This window comes from Callospermophilus lateralis, chromosome 3, assembly GCF_048772815.1.
Source record: "Callospermophilus lateralis isolate mCalLat2 chromosome 3, mCalLat2.hap1, whole genome shotgun sequence".
Lineage (NCBI taxonomy): Eukaryota > Metazoa > Chordata > Mammalia > Rodentia > Sciuridae > Callospermophilus > Callospermophilus lateralis.
Genome location: NC_135307.1, coordinates 101,493,020 through 101,513,356, shown reverse-complemented (window position 1 = coordinate 101,513,356; position 20,337 = coordinate 101,493,020). Strand labels below are relative to the sequence as shown.

The following is a 20,337-nucleotide window of genomic DNA, read 5'->3' as shown; positions in this document are numbered from 1 at the left end:
CGTATTTATAAAAAATTATAATTGTAATGCATTCCACTGTCATATTCAATTAAAAAAAAGATTGGTGAGAATAGGTATACTTGTCTTATTGCTGAGTTTATTTATTTATTTATTTTAGTGTTTATTTTTTAGTTGTAGCTGAACACAATACCTCTATTTTATTTATTCATTTTTACGTGGTGCTGAGGATCAAACCCAGGGCCCCACATGCACTAGGCGAGCGTTCTACTGCTGAGCCACAACTCCAGCTCCTTGTTGCTGAGTTTAGAAGGGACACTTTCAATTTTTCTGTATTCAGTATGATGTTGGCTATAGGTGTGTTATATATATCCTTTATTATGTTAAAGTATGATTGTGTTATATATAGTTTATTCAGAGCATTTTATCATGAAGCTTTACTGAATTTTATCAAAGGTTTTTTTCTCTTATCTATGAGATCATGTTTTTTTATCCTCTATTAATTTTTGTATTAATGTGCTATATTACATTTATTGACTTGTGTGTGTTAAACCATCCTTGCATCCCTTTCATGAAGCCAACTTGTGGACAAGCTTTTTAATGTGCCATTGAATTTGATTTGTATTTTATTGAGGATTTTGCATTTATTTGCATTTATGTTTATCAAGGATATTAGTCTATATTTTTCTCTTTTTTTGTTGTGTCATTATCAGGTCTTGGTTGCAGGGTAATTCTAGCTTGGTAAGCTGAGTTTGAAAACATTTTCTTCCTTTTTTTTTTTTTTTTTCTAAATAGCTTAAGAAGCATTGCTGTTAGTTCTTTAAAAGTCTGGTAAAGTTCAGCATTGAATCTGTCTAGGCCTGGGCTTTTCCTTGTTTGGAGACTTTTCTCCTGCTTCAGTCACATTGCTCATTACTGATCTATTTGGATTTTTAAATTATGTGTCCAGAATCTCCTCCATTTCTTCTAGATATTCCATTTTTTTTTTTGGTATGTAGTTTTCCCAGATTTTCCCGAAGGATCTTATGAATATTGTCTTTTGTAGTATACCTTTTTCATCTCTATTTTTGTTAATTTGGGTCTTTTCTTTCTTTTGGTTAAATTTGGTAAACGTTTTTCAATTTCATTTTTCTTTTCAAAGAAACAGCTCTTTGTTTCATTTATTTTTTCTTTTCTTTTTTTGGTATCAGGGATTGAACTCATGGGCACTCAACCACTGAGCCGCATCCCTAGCCCTGTTTTGTATTTTCTTTAGAGACAGGGTCTCACTGAGTTGCTCACTGTTGCTGAGGCTGGCTTTGAACTTGTGATGCTCCTGCCTCAGTCTCCCAAGCCACTGGGATTATAGGTGTGAGCCTCTGCGCCTGGCCCCTTAGTTTATTCTTGTTTTTCTAAGACCTTGAGATTTATCTTAGGTTATTATTTGGGATCTGCTCCCCCTACCTCCCTCAATATAGCCATTCGTATCTATAAACTTCCCCCAAAGTACTGTTTTCACTGTATCCCACAGGTTCTACTATATTATGTTTTCATTTTTATTTGATTCTTGGAATTTTTAAATTTCCTTCCTGATTTTTTCCATAACCTACTGTTTGTTCACCAGTGTATTTTTAGCCTCAATGTTTTGATATAATTACTGCAGTTTTTCTTGTTACAAATTTCTGGTTTCATTCCATCATGATACAATAAGATACAAGTAATCATTTCAGTTTTTCTGAATTAGTTAACTCTTGCTTTATGGTCAGAAATATTTCTATTGTGTAAAAAGTTTCATGCACTGATGAAAAGAATATACATTTTGCAGCCCTTAGATGTATATGTCTGTTAAGTTATTTGAACTATGGTATAATTCACCCCTGATATTTTTTTTGGTTGATTTTATTTGGTCTCTATGGTGAAAGTGGGTACTGCAGTTACTCATTATTATATTAGGGCCATCTCTCCCTTTGTGTCCTGTGGTGTTTTATAAAATTGGTGCTCTTATGTTTGGTGCATATATGTTTGTAATTGTTAATGTGTCTTGATGAATTGTTTCCTTTATCAATATGTAATGACCTCCTTTGTTTTTTCTGTTTTTGACCTAAGTCTGTTTTGTCATTTATGAGTATAGCTATTGCTGCTTGCTTTTGGATTTGGTTTGCTTACAGTATCATTTTCCATCCTTTCACTTTCAGTTTGTGTATGTTTTTGCCAGTGAGTTTTTTAGAATGTATATTATTTGGTCTTCTTTTTTAATCTAATGAGCTAATCTGCACCTTTTAATTGAAGAATTAAGACCATTTATGTTGAGAATTCTTATTCAAAGGTGTGTGTGCACTTTTTTCTTGTTATTCTGTAATTTTTAAAATTATTTTATTTGTGCCAAAGATTGAACTCAGGGGCTCTCAACCACTGAGCCATATCCCAAGCCCTGTTTTGTATTTTATTAGAGACAGAGTGTCACTGAGTTGCTTAGGGCCTTGGTAAGTTGCTGAACCTGACTTTGAACACACAATCCTCCTGCCTCAGGCTCCCCAGGTGCTTGGATTACAGGCATGTGCCACCATGCCTGGCTGAAGTTTTTTCCTAGTTGTTTTGAATGTTCTATGTTGTGTCTTGCTCTTTTATTCATCTTAGAGATTTGATGATTTTATTAATACTGTTTGGTTCTCTCCTTTTTTTTTCTTATTAGCTGTTCTAATCTATTCTACTGAAATTTATTTTTTCCTGTGTCATTATTTTTGTATTAGTCTTTCTTCGTCACTTCTGTGTAGAATTCCCTTATGTATATTCTATAATGCTGATTTAGTGGTCAGGAATTCCTTTAATGTATGCTTATCATGAAAGTTCTTTATTTTTCCTTTGATTTGGGAAACTTTGCTGGGTATGGTAATTGAGTTTGGCATTTATTTTTTTTTTTTAGGCCTTGAAATACATCATTCCTTGCCCTTCTGGCCTTTTTGAGTTTCTTCTGAGAAATCCACTGTTACTCTGATGTCTTTGTCTTAAAATATGACTTGACCCTTCTTTTTTGCAGCTTTATAAATATTTTTTGTTAGGTACTTTTGGGAGTTTAAATATAATATGTTGTGGGTAAGCTTTTTTTTTTTTTTTTCTTTTCTTTTCTTTTTGTTATGTCTATTTGGGTTTTTTTGTTTTGTTTTGTTTTGTTTTGATACGGGGGATTGAACTCAGAGTCACTCAACCACTGAGCCACACCCCCAGCCCAATTTTGTATTTTATTAGAGATAGGGTCTCACTGAGTAGCTTAGTGCCTTGACAGTTGCTGAGTCTGACTTTGAACTCATGATCCTCCTATCTCAGCCTCCCAAGTTGCTGGGATTACAGGCAAGCACCATGGTGCTTGGCTACTTGGGGCTCTTTATGTCTCTTTTACCTGGATATCCATGTCTTTTCCAGGATTTGGGAAGCTATCTTCTGACATTTCGCTGAATAGACTTTCTGTGTCTTCAGTCTGTAGCTCTTCTCCCTCATCCTTTCTGATCATACCTGTGTTTGATTCTTTAATGGTGTCCTAGAGATCTTGTATATTATGTTCATTTTTACTGATTTTTTAAACTTAGTTTCTGAATCTGATAACTCAACTTTTTCTTTAAGTCTTGTTATTCTTTCTTTTGGTCTATCTAATGTTTTGGTGGGGCTTTCAAGTGAATTTTTAAAAATCTGACTTATTGAGCTTTTCATTTCCAAGAATTCTGGTTGGTTCTGTTTCAAAATCCCTATCTATCAAATTTCTCATTCATATCCTGCATTGGTTTCCTTAATTCATTCAGCTCTTATATCCTCTTGGAATTTATTGAACTGTTTTTTTAAAAAAATTATTCTTTTAATTTCTCTGTCAAGTAGTTCATCTACTTTTATATCTTTGGATTAGAGATTTATTAGAGATTTATGAACCTCAGGAGCTATTCTACTGCCTTGTGCTTTCATATTTCTTGTGTTTGTATGTTGAGATTTGCTCATCCGCTGGGATGGATATCTTTCACTATTTTCCACTACTTCTTGGTGAGCCCTGGGTTACTGGGTTTCTATTTACTATTGAATTTAATTCAATTTGTACTTCCTTGTGTACTTTCCTGTGGCTTCTTTGGCTGTGGTTAAAGATTTTTACAGATTTTTACAGATTTTTGTCAGAGCCTAAGTGATTTATTTTCTTTATAGGACTTGCAAGAGGGTAGTCTGTCTGGTATTTCAGACAATTTTGCTATAGACAGCAATAGATATAGAGTGTACCCTCTGTGATTACTCCTATAGTGGAAATCGAAGCCCCTATCAGGTATGTGTTGGGGGTTTCCCTGGGCTTTGTTGATCTTGGCTGTTAACTTGGAAGCAGTTTTGCTACTGGCTGTTCCAATTGTGGTGATGTCCTGGAGCCTTTATCTTTTGTTTAGACATTCAGGGCATCTCTAGTTGTTTCATGGGGAGAAACAATGGCCAGTTACAGCTCCCTCCACTGTCACACTCACCTCCAACCCTATCAGCAATATGCTGTCTGATAGGGTATGGGAATGACAGATATTGAGGCCGCATATATAGGCACCATAAGTATGGTGCCTATAACAGTTATGCTATTTCTTCTGTTCTTGTTATAGTAGTGAGGGATCCCAAATGGGACTTCAGATCCACCCCCCTTGCCATGCTTGCTTGGGGACAGGTTGTAGTCTGTGGGCTTTTATTCCTCCTATTCTCTAAGTTGAAGTATCTGCCAAGGTTTAAGTGTGGCCCAAGCAAGGCATAATTCCCCTCAGCTGGGTTGGGAGTGTAGCTCAGTGGCAGAGCACCCAGCTGATGTGTTCAACACAATCAGACTCAATCTCAATCACTGCAAAAAAAGAAGAGGAACAAAGAAGAAAGAAAAAATGAGATAGATAAATAAAGTGAAATCCAAAAACTAAAAACAGTAATACCACAACAAATGAAAAGAAAGAAGAAAAATAATATTAAATAACAAACAGTTAAATAATAAAAATAGAATTAATCAAAGGAATAAAATATAGTTGGAGAAAAGTAAAATAGAAAAGGGAGAAAGGAAGAGAAGAAAAATATTTCATATTAAAAAGAGGAGAAAAATACAGGCATGGTGGCACATGCCTGTGATACCAGTGACTTGGGAGGCAGAGGTAGGAGGACCAAGAGTTCAAAGCCAGCCTCAGCAATTTCGCAAGGCGCTAAGTAACTCAGTAAGACCTTGTCTCTAAATAAAACACAAACAAGGGCTGGGAATGTGGCTAAGGGGTCGAGTGTCCCCGAATTCAATCCCTAATACCAAAAAAATAAGAGGGAAAAAGGGAAATAACCACAAAACAGCACATCAAAATAACAACAACAACAAAAACTTAAGCCAGGTGTGGTGGTATATGCCTGTAATCCCAGTTATTCAGGAAGTTGAGGCAGGAGGATCACAGGTTCAAAGCCAGTATTGAAGAGAACCTGTCTGAAAAAATGAAAAGGGCTGGGAATGTAGTGCAGTTTTGAAAGTACCCCTGAGTTTAAAAAAAAAAAAAAAAGTAAAACTATGAATAAAAAAAAAAAAAATGAAAATTTTCTTTTCCCTCAGATGCCCAAATGAGCAGGAAGGATAGAAACTCTTTGACTGTGCTGATCAGAGAATTTCTTTGTCTTTAGTCTGTGTGCTGCTTGGACAGAGAAAAGACTGGGGCTTACTCCTTTCTTTTGTGGTACTAGTCAGTTGACTGATGGTAGTAATTTGTGGCTTGATTCAGTTGGAATACCTCTCAGCTGCTTTGTACACCAGAATGAGCTAGTGTGGAATGCAGAGTTCCCTAGAAACAAATTCTTTCTGGAGCTATTTGTGTTATGCACTTCTAGAGCAGAACTGATGCTGACATCATGGCATGTCAGAATGTGGAACTCCCCAAATCTTCTCTTCAGAGCTTAGCACTTGGAGGGTAGAGCTAATACTAGCTCTGTGAAGTGTCCCTGTATGCCCCCCCAAGGATGGAGAGAGGATATGAGTCTCAAAGATCTGTGGTGGAAGGGATGGTGGTGAGTTCTGCATAATCCACAGCCCATGGTTCTGGTGTTTCCAGTCCTGGCTACATGTGACTGCTCATTCCCCAGACTCTGAGAGCTAAGTCTGGCAAACTGCCAGGTCTAATGAGAAGCACCTTCTGTTACTGCACATGCTGATTGCTAAAGCAGTAAGTAACCTCAGACAATAGGACCTTTTCTAAGATGGCTCCAAATTATAAAACTGAGAATATGCAAAGAAGTACAGGGGTCTTCTACAGAGCCAATTTAACATGCAAACTGTACTGTTGTTTGCTTAGCCTATATTTCTGCAGGAGGCTGGATCCTGTGCCAGTCATGTTTGTTGGGACTCTGTCTGTTTCTTCTCTACCTCTGCTGAAGGGGCATACTTCCCTGGGATTGGCACTGGTGCATTTTGTTTCATTCTGTCTTCCACAATCCATTTTATTTGGGCTTCTCCAAGTCTCTATCCACAGTTGAAACCTGGTATTTTCCCATAGTCATTCATCTCAGTGAGCAACTATGTTACAGTTATTTTAATTTGGTTTCAAGGAGATGCAGGCAAGTGTATAATGCCTCTAATCTACCATTTTTGGAAGATCTCTTGCTACTATGTTCTCTTAGTCACATTTATTTATTTATTTTTACTAGGTAACAAAGTCACATTATTAAAAATTAAAAATAGGAAAGTGTCTACGGGAAGAATCTTTACCTCTGACTCTTATGACCTGGTTGCCAGTTTTATATCCTTCCTGATTTTCTTTCCACATATAGAAGTAGACATGAATGTTCTTATTTCCCTTCTATTTTGCATACAGTCTGTATACAAAATAGAATCAGTTCAACATGCAAAACATACACACTTCTGGGCCTGGAGAGATTGGCAACCTTCTTCCAAGTGTGACTTTTACATGTTATAGCATTATTTGTGATTACTTGTACTGGAAATAACCAAAATATTAAAAGATTTATGTAATGGAACACTGTAACATTTTATGAAAGGAGGGTATCTCTATGATAGATAAAATGGGACAATGTGTAAGCAATACTATTTAACTAAATTGAATGCAATTGAATAATATATGTGTTTATAATAATGAAGTCTCAAAGCATAGTCACAAATCTAGGAAGGAAATGTTTAAAACTGGAGAGTTTCAGGCACAGAAAGACAAATACTACATGATCTCACTCAGTGGGCACTTTTAAAAAGTTGATCTCATAGAATCAAGTAGACTAGAGGTCATCAGAGATGGAGACAAGTAGAGGGGGAAGGGAATAGAAATTGGTTGGTCACCAGGTACAGTGTGACAGTTTGATAGGCACAGAAAATTCTTATGTTCTATGGCATAATAGGGTGAGTATAATTAACAGTAATGCATTCTATATCTCATATTAGAAGAGGATCTCGATTGTGTTCACACAGTTGTATCATAAAAATGTAAAAATCACATTGTTTCAAAAATGTATAAATATAATGTGTTGATCATAAAAATTAAAAAATAGAAAACTGGGGACTTTTTACTTTTTAGCTTTTATATTTTTATATTTCAGTTAAAATTTAATATAATTTCCATAAAATAATGTAATTTTTAGATCAATAATTTAAAAAAACCTAAATAGAAGTTTTTGATAAATCAAAGTTAATTATATCACAGTTAATGTTTTTTCCTAATGGAAAAATATTAAAATATCCTATAATAATTTATTTGATTCCATGTGTCAAACATAAAACTAAGCTTTAAATAAATACATTATTTCATTTATTCTTTAGGAATTTCTTAAAGTTAGACATTTTTCTCATTGTTTCATTAGTTAATTGGTATTCTAACCATACCTCTTATAGTAAAGCCCAAGTGCTGATGAATACTTTTTTTTTTTCTTTAGCAAAAATGTCTGTAGGTTGTTTTCTTTACTATTAGGTAGAAATTTGAAAATATGTGTATAATATAGTAAGATATACTATAGATAATGAGGTACACTAAAAATAATAAGTAAATTATTTGCTTGTCATATAAACTTTTCCAGAGTATTCATTATAATTTTAGTCTTTATTTACATTAATTTTGACTGGTACATAAAGCATAAAATTTTACGTATTAATGGGGTGCGATGTTTTGATATGTGTCCATTGTTTAATGTTTTATTCTGCAAACACTTATCAATTCTTTATGGTGAAAACTTCAAATTTTCTGGCTTTTTTTTTAAAAAAATTTTTAGCTGTAGGTGGACACAATGTCTTTATTTTTATTCATTTATTTTTATGTGGTGCTGAGGATTGAACCCAGTGCCTCAACCGCACCAGGTTAGCACTCTACCACTGATCCATAATCCCCACCCCTTTTTTCTGGCTTTTTAAAGTGTACAGTGCATTATTGTTATCTATAGACACCCTACTATGTAATAATAGCATACCAGAACTTGTATTCCTATCTAACTGTAGTTTAGTATCCACTGATAAAACTTTTTACATATCCTTATCTTCACTTATTCAACTTATTCTGTCCTAGATATATAATCACATCTCAATCCATATCTTTCATTACTTAGCTGATATTTGTGATATAGAAGAATCTAGCTTTCATAACTGTATCATGAATGTATCCTTAACATTTTAAAATGTTCAAAAAAAGTATTTTGTTTTTGATTCTAGTGTTTAGTGTTTGTTGTTGTTTGTTTTTTGTTACTTTGTGTTTTGGTACTGGGAATTGATCTCAGGGGCTCTTTATCACTGAACTACATTCCAGTTCTTTTTTTTTTTTTTGCAACAAGGTCTCACTAAATTGCAGAGGGTCTCACCTAGAAAGTAATAAGTTTCTTTTTCTTTTTTTTGATACTGGGGATTTAGGGGCACTTTACCTTTGAGCTACATCCCAGTCTGTCTGTCTGTCTGTCTATCTATCTATCTATCTATCTATTAGACTAATATTTTTTAAGATTAATAATTTTATAGTGACATAACTTACTATGGAAAGTTTGAGTCAGTCTTCTCTAGTGTACAGTGTATTCTTTTGCCTTTATATTTGTGTCTTCCTTTGTTTTTTTAGCACAGTTTTCCTGAATTATATTTTAAAATATTTATTCCATACAGTTGTGTGTCCAAAATGAATTTTCCTTTGCATGCTATATCTGTCATTTTCTCTCTAATCCTAATCTCTCTTTTTTTTAAACCTTGCTTTTCTCGTTACTGGCCTCTCTTTCCCTTCTTTTATTTTGCAATGTCTGTTTACTACTATCCTTGTCTCTAATTTATCTTACCTCTCTGTTACTCATTTTTCCCCTCTCCTTTTTCCCTTGATGTGCTACTTCTTAATCTCTCCCTGGGGGTGAGGTGGGATTCTAAAGCAAGTTTATTTCTGTAGAAAGGGCATGTTTTGTGTTTGTGCACAAGAAGAGGAAGAGGAAACCTAGGTATTCAGCCTCTTTTTTCCCCTTCTCAGAACCCAGTCTCTAAGTTTTCAGCAACATCATGCAGTGCTTTAGCATTCTTACTGGGGACCAGAGATGTTAGGATCATGAAGTGTCAGATTGGTCAACAATTGTTTAAAGTCATCCAGGCTTCATGGTGGAGATGACAGATTTCCAGGTCCAAGAGATGACCTGTTGTTGGTGAGGGGTCCTGATCGAAGTTGAGCAAGAGACCAGTCTTGTGCTGGGGCAGCCACAGAAAGACCTGGTGCAGTGTTATATTCTTCGTTAATTGTGTGGCTGCTTTACCCCACACCTGGGCCTGGAGCTCCAAACGTTGCCCCAACAGGCTTTGGTTGGTCACTGAATGGCAGAAAACTTGGTTATGTGAGATTGTTCAGAGGTCACTTACATCAATGGCCTCAGGGGGTAGGATGGAGAAGAAGGTACCCTCAAACAGTGAATAGTTTCTTGTGGGCTCCATGGGCCTGGGACTAGAGAGATTTAAAAGCAACCCACATGGGGACACATCTCCTCAGCTTTGCTGTCTCTTCTTATATCTGCTCCAGGATAACATTTTCCTGATGTTTTACTAGAATTGTATATATTCCTGTTATTAGCCTCCTTTTATCTGAAAGTATTTTTGTTTAGATGAGAGCCTAGATTTATAGTATAGTCTCACAGCCTGCTAGTTGGGTTTATATAATTCTTTGCTTGGCAGAAGACTTCCTGCAAATGCAGTGTATGTGTCTGCTTCTTTCTATAGCACTGCCTTTTCAGCTTTCCTTTTCCAAAGTAGGTCTGGGTTACTTCTTCTGCCATGCTCTTGACCAGCTTCTATATCTGCGTTTGCCTATCTATCTATCTATCTATCTATCTATCTATCTATCTATCTATCTATCCTTGCACTTCAGGATATGCCTATCATGTCACCTCTTTCAGGATATATATTTAAATTGTCATATTTCTGTTTTTCTGTTGTTGTTGCTGGTGGTGGTGTTTTTTTGTTTGTTTGTTAGTTTGTTTTTTTTTACGGTGCTGTGAATCAAACTTAGGGCTTTGCATATGCTAGGCAAGTGCAGTACCACTGAGCTATATTCCCAGCTCCCTTTACTGACACTTTCTAAGATCTTTTGGATTCTTTTGTCTTTGATCTCCTTCTGACTACATGCTTTCTTTCTTGGATGCTTTGGGTAGTGCTTTTGTATATGTGGTCTCTGGATTTTCTCTGGATCTAAGTTTCAGTGAAAATCGGGTTTGTGGAATTTGGTTGTTGGTGGCTTTTGGATGAATTCCTAATAAGTGGGGAAATGTTGACTTATATAGAATGTTTGTATGAGAAGTCCTATTTTACTATTTAAAAATTGCATTCCATATCCTTTGCTCTGAAAATTCTACCTAAATTTTTAGGGCACTAACAAAGCTATGGAAGATGACCTATGTATTGGGAAATGTAAAGATGAGAATAGCATTAAAGGCATTTAATATTTGTAGACTAGCCAGCCCAGGAAAATAAAGGCTATGTGAAGGGTTGTAGTAAAGGGTGAGAACTAAAAGAGTCCAGGAGCTGAACAAAAGATAACCAGTTGATTTTGGACCATAGTTCACTGTCATTAGTGCTCATTTCTTAAGTTTCTTTCTTGCCTGTCTTTTTATTTTTTTTTCCCTCCTGTAGGCTATTTTGCTCCTTCCCTTCTCCCTCATTCACTATAGCCATTGTCCATGTTTGGTTGTCAGCAGTTTATTATTCAGCTGTTTTTCATAGGGATCTTAAATATTGCTTAAAAAAAGTTACTGTGAGGGCTGGGGTTGTGGCTCAGTGTAGAGCACTCATATAGCACTTGTGAAGCTCTGGGTTCGATCCTCAGCACCTCATAAAAGTAAATAAAATAAAGGTATAGTTTCCAACTACAATTTAAAAACAATTTTTTAAAGTTACTGTGAACAAGATTTGTATGTTAATTTTTAAAAATCTGATCCTATCTTTTCTGTAAAAGAAAAAAAAGAACAGGAAGTAATTGATTATATGTTATATATATTGTAATTTATTACTCTAGGTCAACTTTAATTTCAAATTAGACATTTCTGGAGAATATAAACCTTGCAACATACTCTCTCATAAACTATTTTGTAGATTTCAGAAAATAATCAGGTGCTAAATATGACTCAAAATAACTTCTACTAAAAGCCAGATCTTGTGTTTGGGACACAAAATAATCTGTATTTCTTATTAGGAAGACTTTCCTCTATTATTTATTTTTGTGCATTATAACTTCTCATTGTTTGAGATCTTCCTCCAAGGAATCCTGCAAATAAGTGAAGAGTTTTGTTTGTCAAAATGGTGCCAGTGATACATATTAGTAGTAGTAAGAAGATACACATTTTGAGTAATTTTTCTAATAATGCTAGTTGTTTTATTCCCTACCATGTTTTTCTTCATTTATCCTTAAAGTAGAAAGTAGCATTTTTTTAAAAGAAGGAACTTAGTCTTGTAAAACTCCTTAGAAATAGTCTGAATTTCCTAAGTTTGAGCTCTCAGATATTATGTGATATTGCAAGAAGAATATAGGAACATAAATAGCAAAACCTTTCTTACCTCCCTTTTTATGTTGTATTTCTATTTCAATTATAATTTATTCTGAATGGAAGACTACAGAGATTCATGTTGTATTAGAGAACTAATCTATTTGTCCTAATTTTGCATATGGGTGAAACCTCAACTCCTTAACATAGGTTAGTTATACCACTTATTTGTGGCCCATTTTACTTAGTATTTTTTTTCTTTGTATTTATTTTAGATTTTGTGTGTGTGTGTGTTTTTTCTTTTCAGATTTATAAATTGATAAGTAAAACAAAATAAGTAAAATGCAATCTTGAAAGAAATGTTATAAGTCTGTCTTGGACCAGAAAGGCCCACTGTCCCTTGTAATACAGAGTTTTCCACCAGTTGTCTAACATTTCACATATGGTAGAAGTGGATGTTGTTATCTTAGAAATGAAATAGGTGTATTAAGAGTTTAAAATTTTCTTATGTTGATGCCAGTTTAACACATAACACATATAGAAAACATTTAAGTTGTAAAAGAATTACCACTTGTTAAAAAATATAACTTCTAGGGCTGGGGCTCTAGCTCAGTGGCAGATCTCTTGCGTAGCATGTATGAGGCACTTGGTTCGATCCTTTGCACCACACAAAAATAAACATAAAATAAAGGCATGCTGTCCATCTACAACTATCAAAAAAAATAAATAATATATTAACTTCTAGGCCCTATCTCTGGACATTGTAGCTTAGTTGTTCTGAAGTGAGGCCCAGGAATTAGCATTTTAACAAATATTATAATGCACATCTTCCTGAGCTTGCCCTTTAAGTAAAAACTATACAACTGAATGTTATGTGCAATGAATAAATAAAAGATAGAATTAGTTCTATCTTGTTCAAAAAGAAAAGCTCACATATGAACATAAATTCCATATTAAAATCGTTTTATGTGACATTGTGATTTTACTCCTGAAGAGATAAATTTCCTCTTCAGATATTTAGCATTCTAGATTTTAAGATGTAAAAACACTTTTCTTTTATGCTTAATGTAAAAAAGTGGATTTTTTTCTTTTCTTTTCTTTTTTTTTTTTTAAGAAGGAAGATTAGTCTTATATATCTTTGCATTCCATACCTTTTCTAGTACCTTGAGTCTAAGAAATAGCAGGTTAGTTGTGTAAAAGTCTAGTTCCATTAAGGTTTTACAAAATTTTTTGTGTTACTTGATAATTAAAAATATGCATCAAGGCATATGAAATATTTCTTTCTGTACTCTCGAAATAGATGTGAAATGAATAATTTTGGACCAAGCAACAAATTATTATTAAATAGTTACACCTGAACAGATAAATTGCAAAGGAATGGTTATTACATCTATAGCCAAGTCCTGTTTAAGGGTTTTCATTTCTTTTTGAAAAAAAAATTTTTTTTTATTAAGACAATAAGTGTTTTCATTTGAGTTTTTTAGAATATGTATGTGCACCACAAATTTTTGGTGACTATTTTTCCAGATGTATTACCAAGCAGAGTTTTACATAGCCTGACTTTACTTGTAACCACAGAATAATTTTTGCTTTTTTTTTTTTTAAAAGGCTTCTAATTTTTTTCTCTTTCAGTATTGTTGTCCAGACATGATAAATAACTTTTTGGGACTGGCTAAAACAGAATTTTCAAATACAGCAAATATAAATAAGACTATTGATTCAGAGAAAGGAAAATTGATCATGTTAGTTAATGACTTTTATTATGGAAAACATGAAGGAGATGCCCAGGAAGAACAGAAGACTCACACAACCTTTAAATGCTTCAGTTGCTTGAAAATTCTAAAAAATAATATTAGGTATGTAAATACTTATTTTTATTTCTATTTGAAAATTGAAATGCTACAAATATAAATGTTGTATCTTTAGGTTACATTTTCCTATGCTATTCTAGATAAACAATTTTAATACTTTCTACTATAGGCAAAGGCAGACTTTTTGTTTGTTTGTTTGTTGTTGAAAAGCTTTTGTCAATTCTTGTATTTTAGAATTTGACACCAGGATCTACTTATTTGTATCTCTTTCACATTTCTTAAGATGTACAAAGTTTATTTTCACTTAAAAGAAAAAAAAAGTTCATTTTGTTTTAGCAGTGAATCTTTTAGGTAGTTTACATTTTATTTTTCTTCAGTTATAGGAGAAAGCACTTCAAAAGTGTCCAGTTTTGAACTTCTTTATGCTAATCTTAATGCTCAAAGCTTTCAGTTCATATTAAGAACATTTACCTAGTGGGAAAAGTCATCTATTTTGGGGGATGGGGTTACTAGGGATTGAATTCAGGGACACTCAACCACTGAGCCACATCCCCAGCCCTATTTTGTATTTTATTTAGAGATAGTGTCTCACTGAGTTGCTTAACACCTCGCTTTTGCTGAGCCTGGCTCTGAACTCGGAGATCCCCCTGCCTCAGCCTCCCAAGCCCCTGAGATGATAGGCATGTGCCACCAAGCCCAGCCAAAAGCAATGTGTTTTAAAGATATACCATTTCTAGGAGATGTGTCTGCTTTGATTTTATAATTTGACACCTTTAACAATTAGAGATTTCATTCACAATGAAATTTTGAAGAGGTGTACACAAATGTTTTAAATTTTAGAAACTTTGGAATTTTTGCATTACGTGACATACTATAAAGATATCTTATGTAAGTGAGTAACAAGAACAAAATAACAAGATATATTGAATGATATTTTTCATTGATTATATGGCATGACATTTACAGTACATAAGGTTATTTTCTACCATTTTATTATAAAAATTTTCAAATACTCATCAAAAATTTAAGTCTTATTGGACACTTACACACTTACAACTTTTATTTTATTCTTAATATTTTACTGTACTTGCTTTATCATGTTTTTCTTCCTTCAGACTATCTGACTTTTAAATTAATTTCAAAGTAAGTTGCAGATATCAGTGTATTTAGACAAGATATGTGTGTGTTTGTGTGTACAAACATACATATATATGTGTATATTCCATTTACTCTTTATAACTATCACCTATAGCATTTTTAAGCACGTACTTTCACGTCTGGGCCCAGCATTTATTTGTTTTCTTGTCTTCTATGATATGCTCCTATAATAATCATTAATGGTTGCTTTATGGTAGAACTTTTTCCAAGTTCTTTCCCATATCTTATATCATATGAATTTTCTCATTGCTTTACCTCCTTTGTGACACTGTTAACTGCCATCAAGAGCTAGTGGTCCCCATTCTTTAACAAAGGGGAAGTTGTGCTTTGACATATAACACTGAAACAGTACTATAATAGAACTCTACCACCTATTTACATATTTTTACCATTTTAATAGTAAAATTTGTCAGAAATCATGTTAATAGATGCAATGAGGGCTGGGGTTGTGGCTCAGTGGTAGAGCGCTTGCCTAGCACCTGTGAGGCCCTGGGTTCCGTCCTCAGCACCACATAAAAATAAATAAATAAATAAAATGTATTGTGTCCAACTACAACTAAAAAATATATATTTAAAAAAATAGATGCAATGATAAGCATGGAAGTGTGATTCACTGATTTAAGCTCCTTGTTCAAATTAAATATGACACATATCATATTACAGATTATTTTAGCAACAAGTTGTTTTTTTGTTTTTTGTTTTGCTTTTAAGATTAGCCATTTCCATTTCATATCAAACATGAAAATGGGAAATTCCTTTTTTCAGGAATTATTTCAGGAGACATAGGTCTGTATTATCAGAATATTTAGAAATTTTCAGCATGTTCTGTTTGATAATATCCAGTGATTAAGCATTTAAAATATATTGGTTATCTGATAAATGTAACCTTAAAGTAAAGTACCTCATAACCAAAATTAAGTGTATTATGTAACATTGCTTTTAATTTTTCCAGTAAAGCTGGGAAGGCAAATTATTTTTCAAGGATGGTAAGAAACATACAGCTCAAGATTTCTACTCTGTTCTGTTATTATCATACTGTGATATTAGTATTTTACCCCTCACTTATCAATGAAAACAGGTATATTGCATTCTGTGAACATGATTCCAAGAAGTTTGCCCTTTTTGTTTCTCCCATTTCCATCTGTTCATTTGAAAAATATGAACTCCAGATTGGGCTTATTTAATAATTGAGAAAAATAACTAGCTGATTAAAGGATTCTTTATATAAATATACTTAAGTGCTTATGATTTTGAGCTAAAAGATATTGGCTTTGCATATGTAAATACTTAACTGACTAGGACTTTTTTGGTAGATGTTGTAGAGCTTGTGTTAAAACCAAAGAAGAAAGATATTTTAAGGTGTATCATAACTTGCTGTAAAGAGTAGTGTTGTAGAGGTGTAAAAGAAGAGATATATGTTATAACCTTCTTGATGATAGTTATCCTGATTGATGACATTATCATCAATGTTAATAGTTGCAAGATTATTTCTTTTAGGGCTTCAAAACGAGTAATTATAAATAGCTGACCAGTCCAAAAATTGTTGTTTTGATTGAATAACTTTTATTTTCAAATTCAGCAAAAAGCTTCAGTAAGCTCTTCTAAATAAGTATTCTCATTTATACTACACTCTCTGCTGTTGAAGGTCATAGTTCCTTTTCATAAGGAGCCTTTTAGGGAAGCTGAAATAGCAGAATGTAAAACTGAAAAATGGACCTTTCTTATAAAGGGCACAGTCTGCAAGTTAAAATGAACAGTATGTGCTAACAGTAAGCTAGTATCATTAAAAAAAAAAGTTCTTGTAATTGTAGGCATTAAAATTGCTATTACATGCATTTAGAAACCAAGACACAAGTAAAAATACCAGTAATTTGTCTTTTAAGCAGCTGGAATCTATTATATGTCTTCACAGTCTTAAAAGATTTCTCTCATGACTCTAGCTGCTTTTGGTGGTAGGGTTTCCTTTCTTTCAGTGTTTTATTTTAAACTAAAAATAGTATTTAAGGTATACAAAACAAGCCTGCTCTTTTACCTTAAATTTTTAAAAATAATCTGAAGTAATGATTGAGTTAGAAAATGAGTGATATTTTGATTATTTTGAAATAAATTTGAAAAAATTTACTGAGCCACATAGAAAAGGCAATATTTAAAATATACTCTTTTCTAGAGGACTTTTAAGACATTTTGGATTTTGAGTAATACTTGGTATTTTTTAAGATTAAGACTCAGAGACTTATTGGTGAGATTTTGTTTTTAAATCTGAATTTTTGCACCTGTTGACAATCATTTATAGGTTTATGAACCACATGAAACATCATTTGGAACTTGAGAAGCAGAGCAGTGAAAGCTGGGAAAACCACACCACCTGCCAGCACTGCTACCGTCAGTTTCCCACACCATTTCAGCTGCAGTGTCACATTGAAAGTACACATACGCCCCATGAATTTTCTAGTAAGTTACAGTTTCATTTAAATGTTGAATATTATTGAATTTGAAGATAGAAACTCTGAGAAAACCTGAGTAACTCTGTAAGAAAAATAAGAAATAGACTCTGGAATTTGGGGGCAAAATGGAAAAATTAAGTATTAACTTTTAGAAATTTTGAAATAAAATTCATTACTAAAATTAAAGTCCCTCTGGCAAATAATTCATTATAGTAATTGCCTTGGCATAATCTGGGCATTACATGTTGGGGATTCAGAAGCCTCAAATCATATATATCAAATGCGAAATCAGTGTTCTTCATTTAAACTTTAAGTAACTACGGTTGTAGTTAAAATCAGATTTTGAAGCTAAGTAGCTTGAGTTTAAATACCAGATCCTCCTTTTGTTATAGCTATAAGAATTGAGACATGAACTCTTGAAAAATGAGGATAATGGAAATGCCTTCCTCATATGCTGTTATAGGAATCAAGTGAGTTAATTTAGCTGAAGTGTTTAGGAATGTGCTTGGCAACCAGTTAACAAACTATATGATTGATCACTTCTGCTGCTGCTGCTGTTACTACCACTATTTATATAAATTTGTAAAATAATTTTTTATATCTTAAAATGTAATACCTTTCCCCCCTCTCACTTTTAGCCATTTGTAAAATCTGTGAATTATCATTTGAAACAGAACATGTTCTTTTACAACATATGAAGGATAATCATAAACCCGGTGAAATGCCATATATCTGCCAGGTACATACACATTTTTATTGTGTTCTTTTAAGTGGTGTGTTTGTTGTAACTACAAGATTTAAGCCCATTAAACCAGAGGTCAATACATTTTTTTTCAGGAAATATTTCAGGTTTTGATGGTTTACTGTCATTGTTGGAAACAAGCAACTCTGCCATAGTAGTACAAGGGCATGTTCCAATAAAATTTTATATATAGACATTGAAATTTGATTCCATAAAACTTTGATGTGTCATAAAATATATCAGTGTTTTATTCTTTAATCATTTAGGTAAATTGGTTACCAAAATTAAAGTCCCTCTTATAAATAATTTATTAGTGGAAGGCATAACTCATTCATTATATGAGGGGTAGGCAGTGAGCTGCATTTGGCCCACAGACTGTTGCTTGCTTACATCTGTGGTAGTCAAAGAAGAGCCCAGCTAGACATACAGATGGACATGTCTTACCATATAGGGAAGAATGTAGGTGTATACAAGGGAAATTTGAAATGCTGTTTGTTATAAAGAACCCAAGCAAATGTTTTGTGACCAGTATTTTTCCAGAATTTGAAGGAATAGGAAGACAAAAAAATAAGATTAATTGCCATCACCTTAGTGTGGGGTCCATTTACAGTCTAAAGAAGAGTGCTGTTTTTGTAGCAGAAAAAGTACTTTATAGGACAGGAGGTGCCAAAACTTGAAAATTTCAGTCAAGGCAGTGATATATAAACGATCTGCTAAAAAGCACACAACCTAGTTATGTTTTGAGAAGAATTCTTTACTTTTGAAAGATAATTTCTGGGTTTTTTTTTTTTTTTTTTTTTTGGTGCTTCTGTTAGTGGAATTTTTGGGTGTATAGGCATCAGCAAGAGTAGTAGTACACAGTGTTCTTCTAAACAAATGATCCATAATTTGCTTTGTAATTGCACATCAGTTATAAATTTTTGAATCAAACAAAACCTTCTTTCTATTTCTAGGTTTGCAATTATAGATCATCATCATTTTCTGATGTGGAAACTCACTTTAGAACATCCCATGAAAACACTAAGAACTTGCTGTGTCCTTTTTGCCTCAAAGTTATTAAAATTGCAACACCCTATATGCATCATTATATGAAACATCAGGTGAGATTTTCTAATTCCTGTTTGTTCATATTATCTTAATGAAAAAACAGGTTAAGTCTTGAAACACTGATTAGTTTTATTCTGCAAATGAAGCAGAGTTGTTCCAAATAACCCAATTAAATTTATAATTTATGTTGAATTATTTGTGAAACTTCCAGTTCTTTCCTTACCTCCTTTCCAGTGATGGTATAGACCATAAATAAAGACCATAAATAAAATTGTGAAAAATGATTAGAAATAGGCAACCAAGGATTGAGGGGGGAAAAAAGAAGAGAGAAGGTGAGTGAAATAAGCAAGTGGCAGATAGTTAGGTCCTAAGAGTAGATCTGGGAATGATTTTGAAGGAGTTTTCAAGAAGCAGGATGGGGGGAATATTACTTTGAACTGAGAAAAAAAAAAAGATTGTGGATACATAACCTTGTTTTCCTATTCCTTTTCAAACTTTATTTCCACTTTCTAAAGCTCTGTTATTATGAGAAAATGTGTTGTCATTGACCTAGGTTCATCCTTCACAGCTACAAGGCAAAGGAAGCTGTTGATGGATTGATGTATGAATTCTGCCAGAGAACTGTGTTTAGATCCTAACTTCTTTCCTGGATTACTTCTGCCAGTTCTGCTATTTAATTTTTGGAACTCAGCATTAGTGCTTGGAATTCTGATGTTAGCTTATTGTGTTTTGTTTTTTTTTTTCCTGAAGCACTTAAATTATCCCTGTTTGTGCTAAAAATGTTGATGCAACAGTGTTTTTGTCAAAATCAGAACCTAATGGATTTATTGCACCTGATCATATAATCAGGTTTTTCCAACTCATTAAGCATTTCCGTATTATGAATTAAACTGGCACACCAATTTATTCACCATTGGTACTCACCTTGCTATGAGATGCAGTTGTTAGATAATCATGAAATCAGGTAGTAATTTTTAATTGGGAAAGATGATAAAAGTAGTATTTCCAAATGAATTTGGGATCGCCGGTGTTGTGACTGGGATACCACTCATCCTTGAGAAGTTCTGGAAAGATCTTTTATTTGATGGTCCCCCAACAGTATTCCAACAGGTGTTAATGGGGGTTCTCCCAGTTTTGTCACTGGGGTAAATAAATTTGGTAAATGCCTGGATTTAAAAAATTAAACAGTTTTGTTTGTCTGTTTTTTAAAACAGGACTTCTCAGAGCTTTTAATATGCTAATGGACATTGTAAATCTC

The 20,337-nt window shown here is 33.5% G+C and overlaps 1 protein-coding gene and 1 pseudogene across 1 annotated transcript in view; one reads left to right on the top strand and one right to left on the bottom strand.

Moving 5' to 3' along the window:
* The window catches only part of Znf280d (zinc finger protein 280D), a 112,268-nt gene that overhangs the window by 42,524 nt on the left and 49,407 nt on the right, over positions 1-20,337 (top strand). The window contains 4 exon segments of the mRNA XM_076850833.2: positions 13,510-13,733; positions 17,140-17,297; positions 17,929-18,029; positions 18,986-19,132. Of these exon segments, the coding sequence (XP_076706948.2) occupies positions 13,510-13,733; positions 17,140-17,297; positions 17,929-18,029; positions 18,986-19,132 (630 nt within the window).
* LOC143395450 (ran guanine nucleotide release factor pseudogene) lies at positions 9,435-9,838 on the bottom strand (annotated as a pseudogene).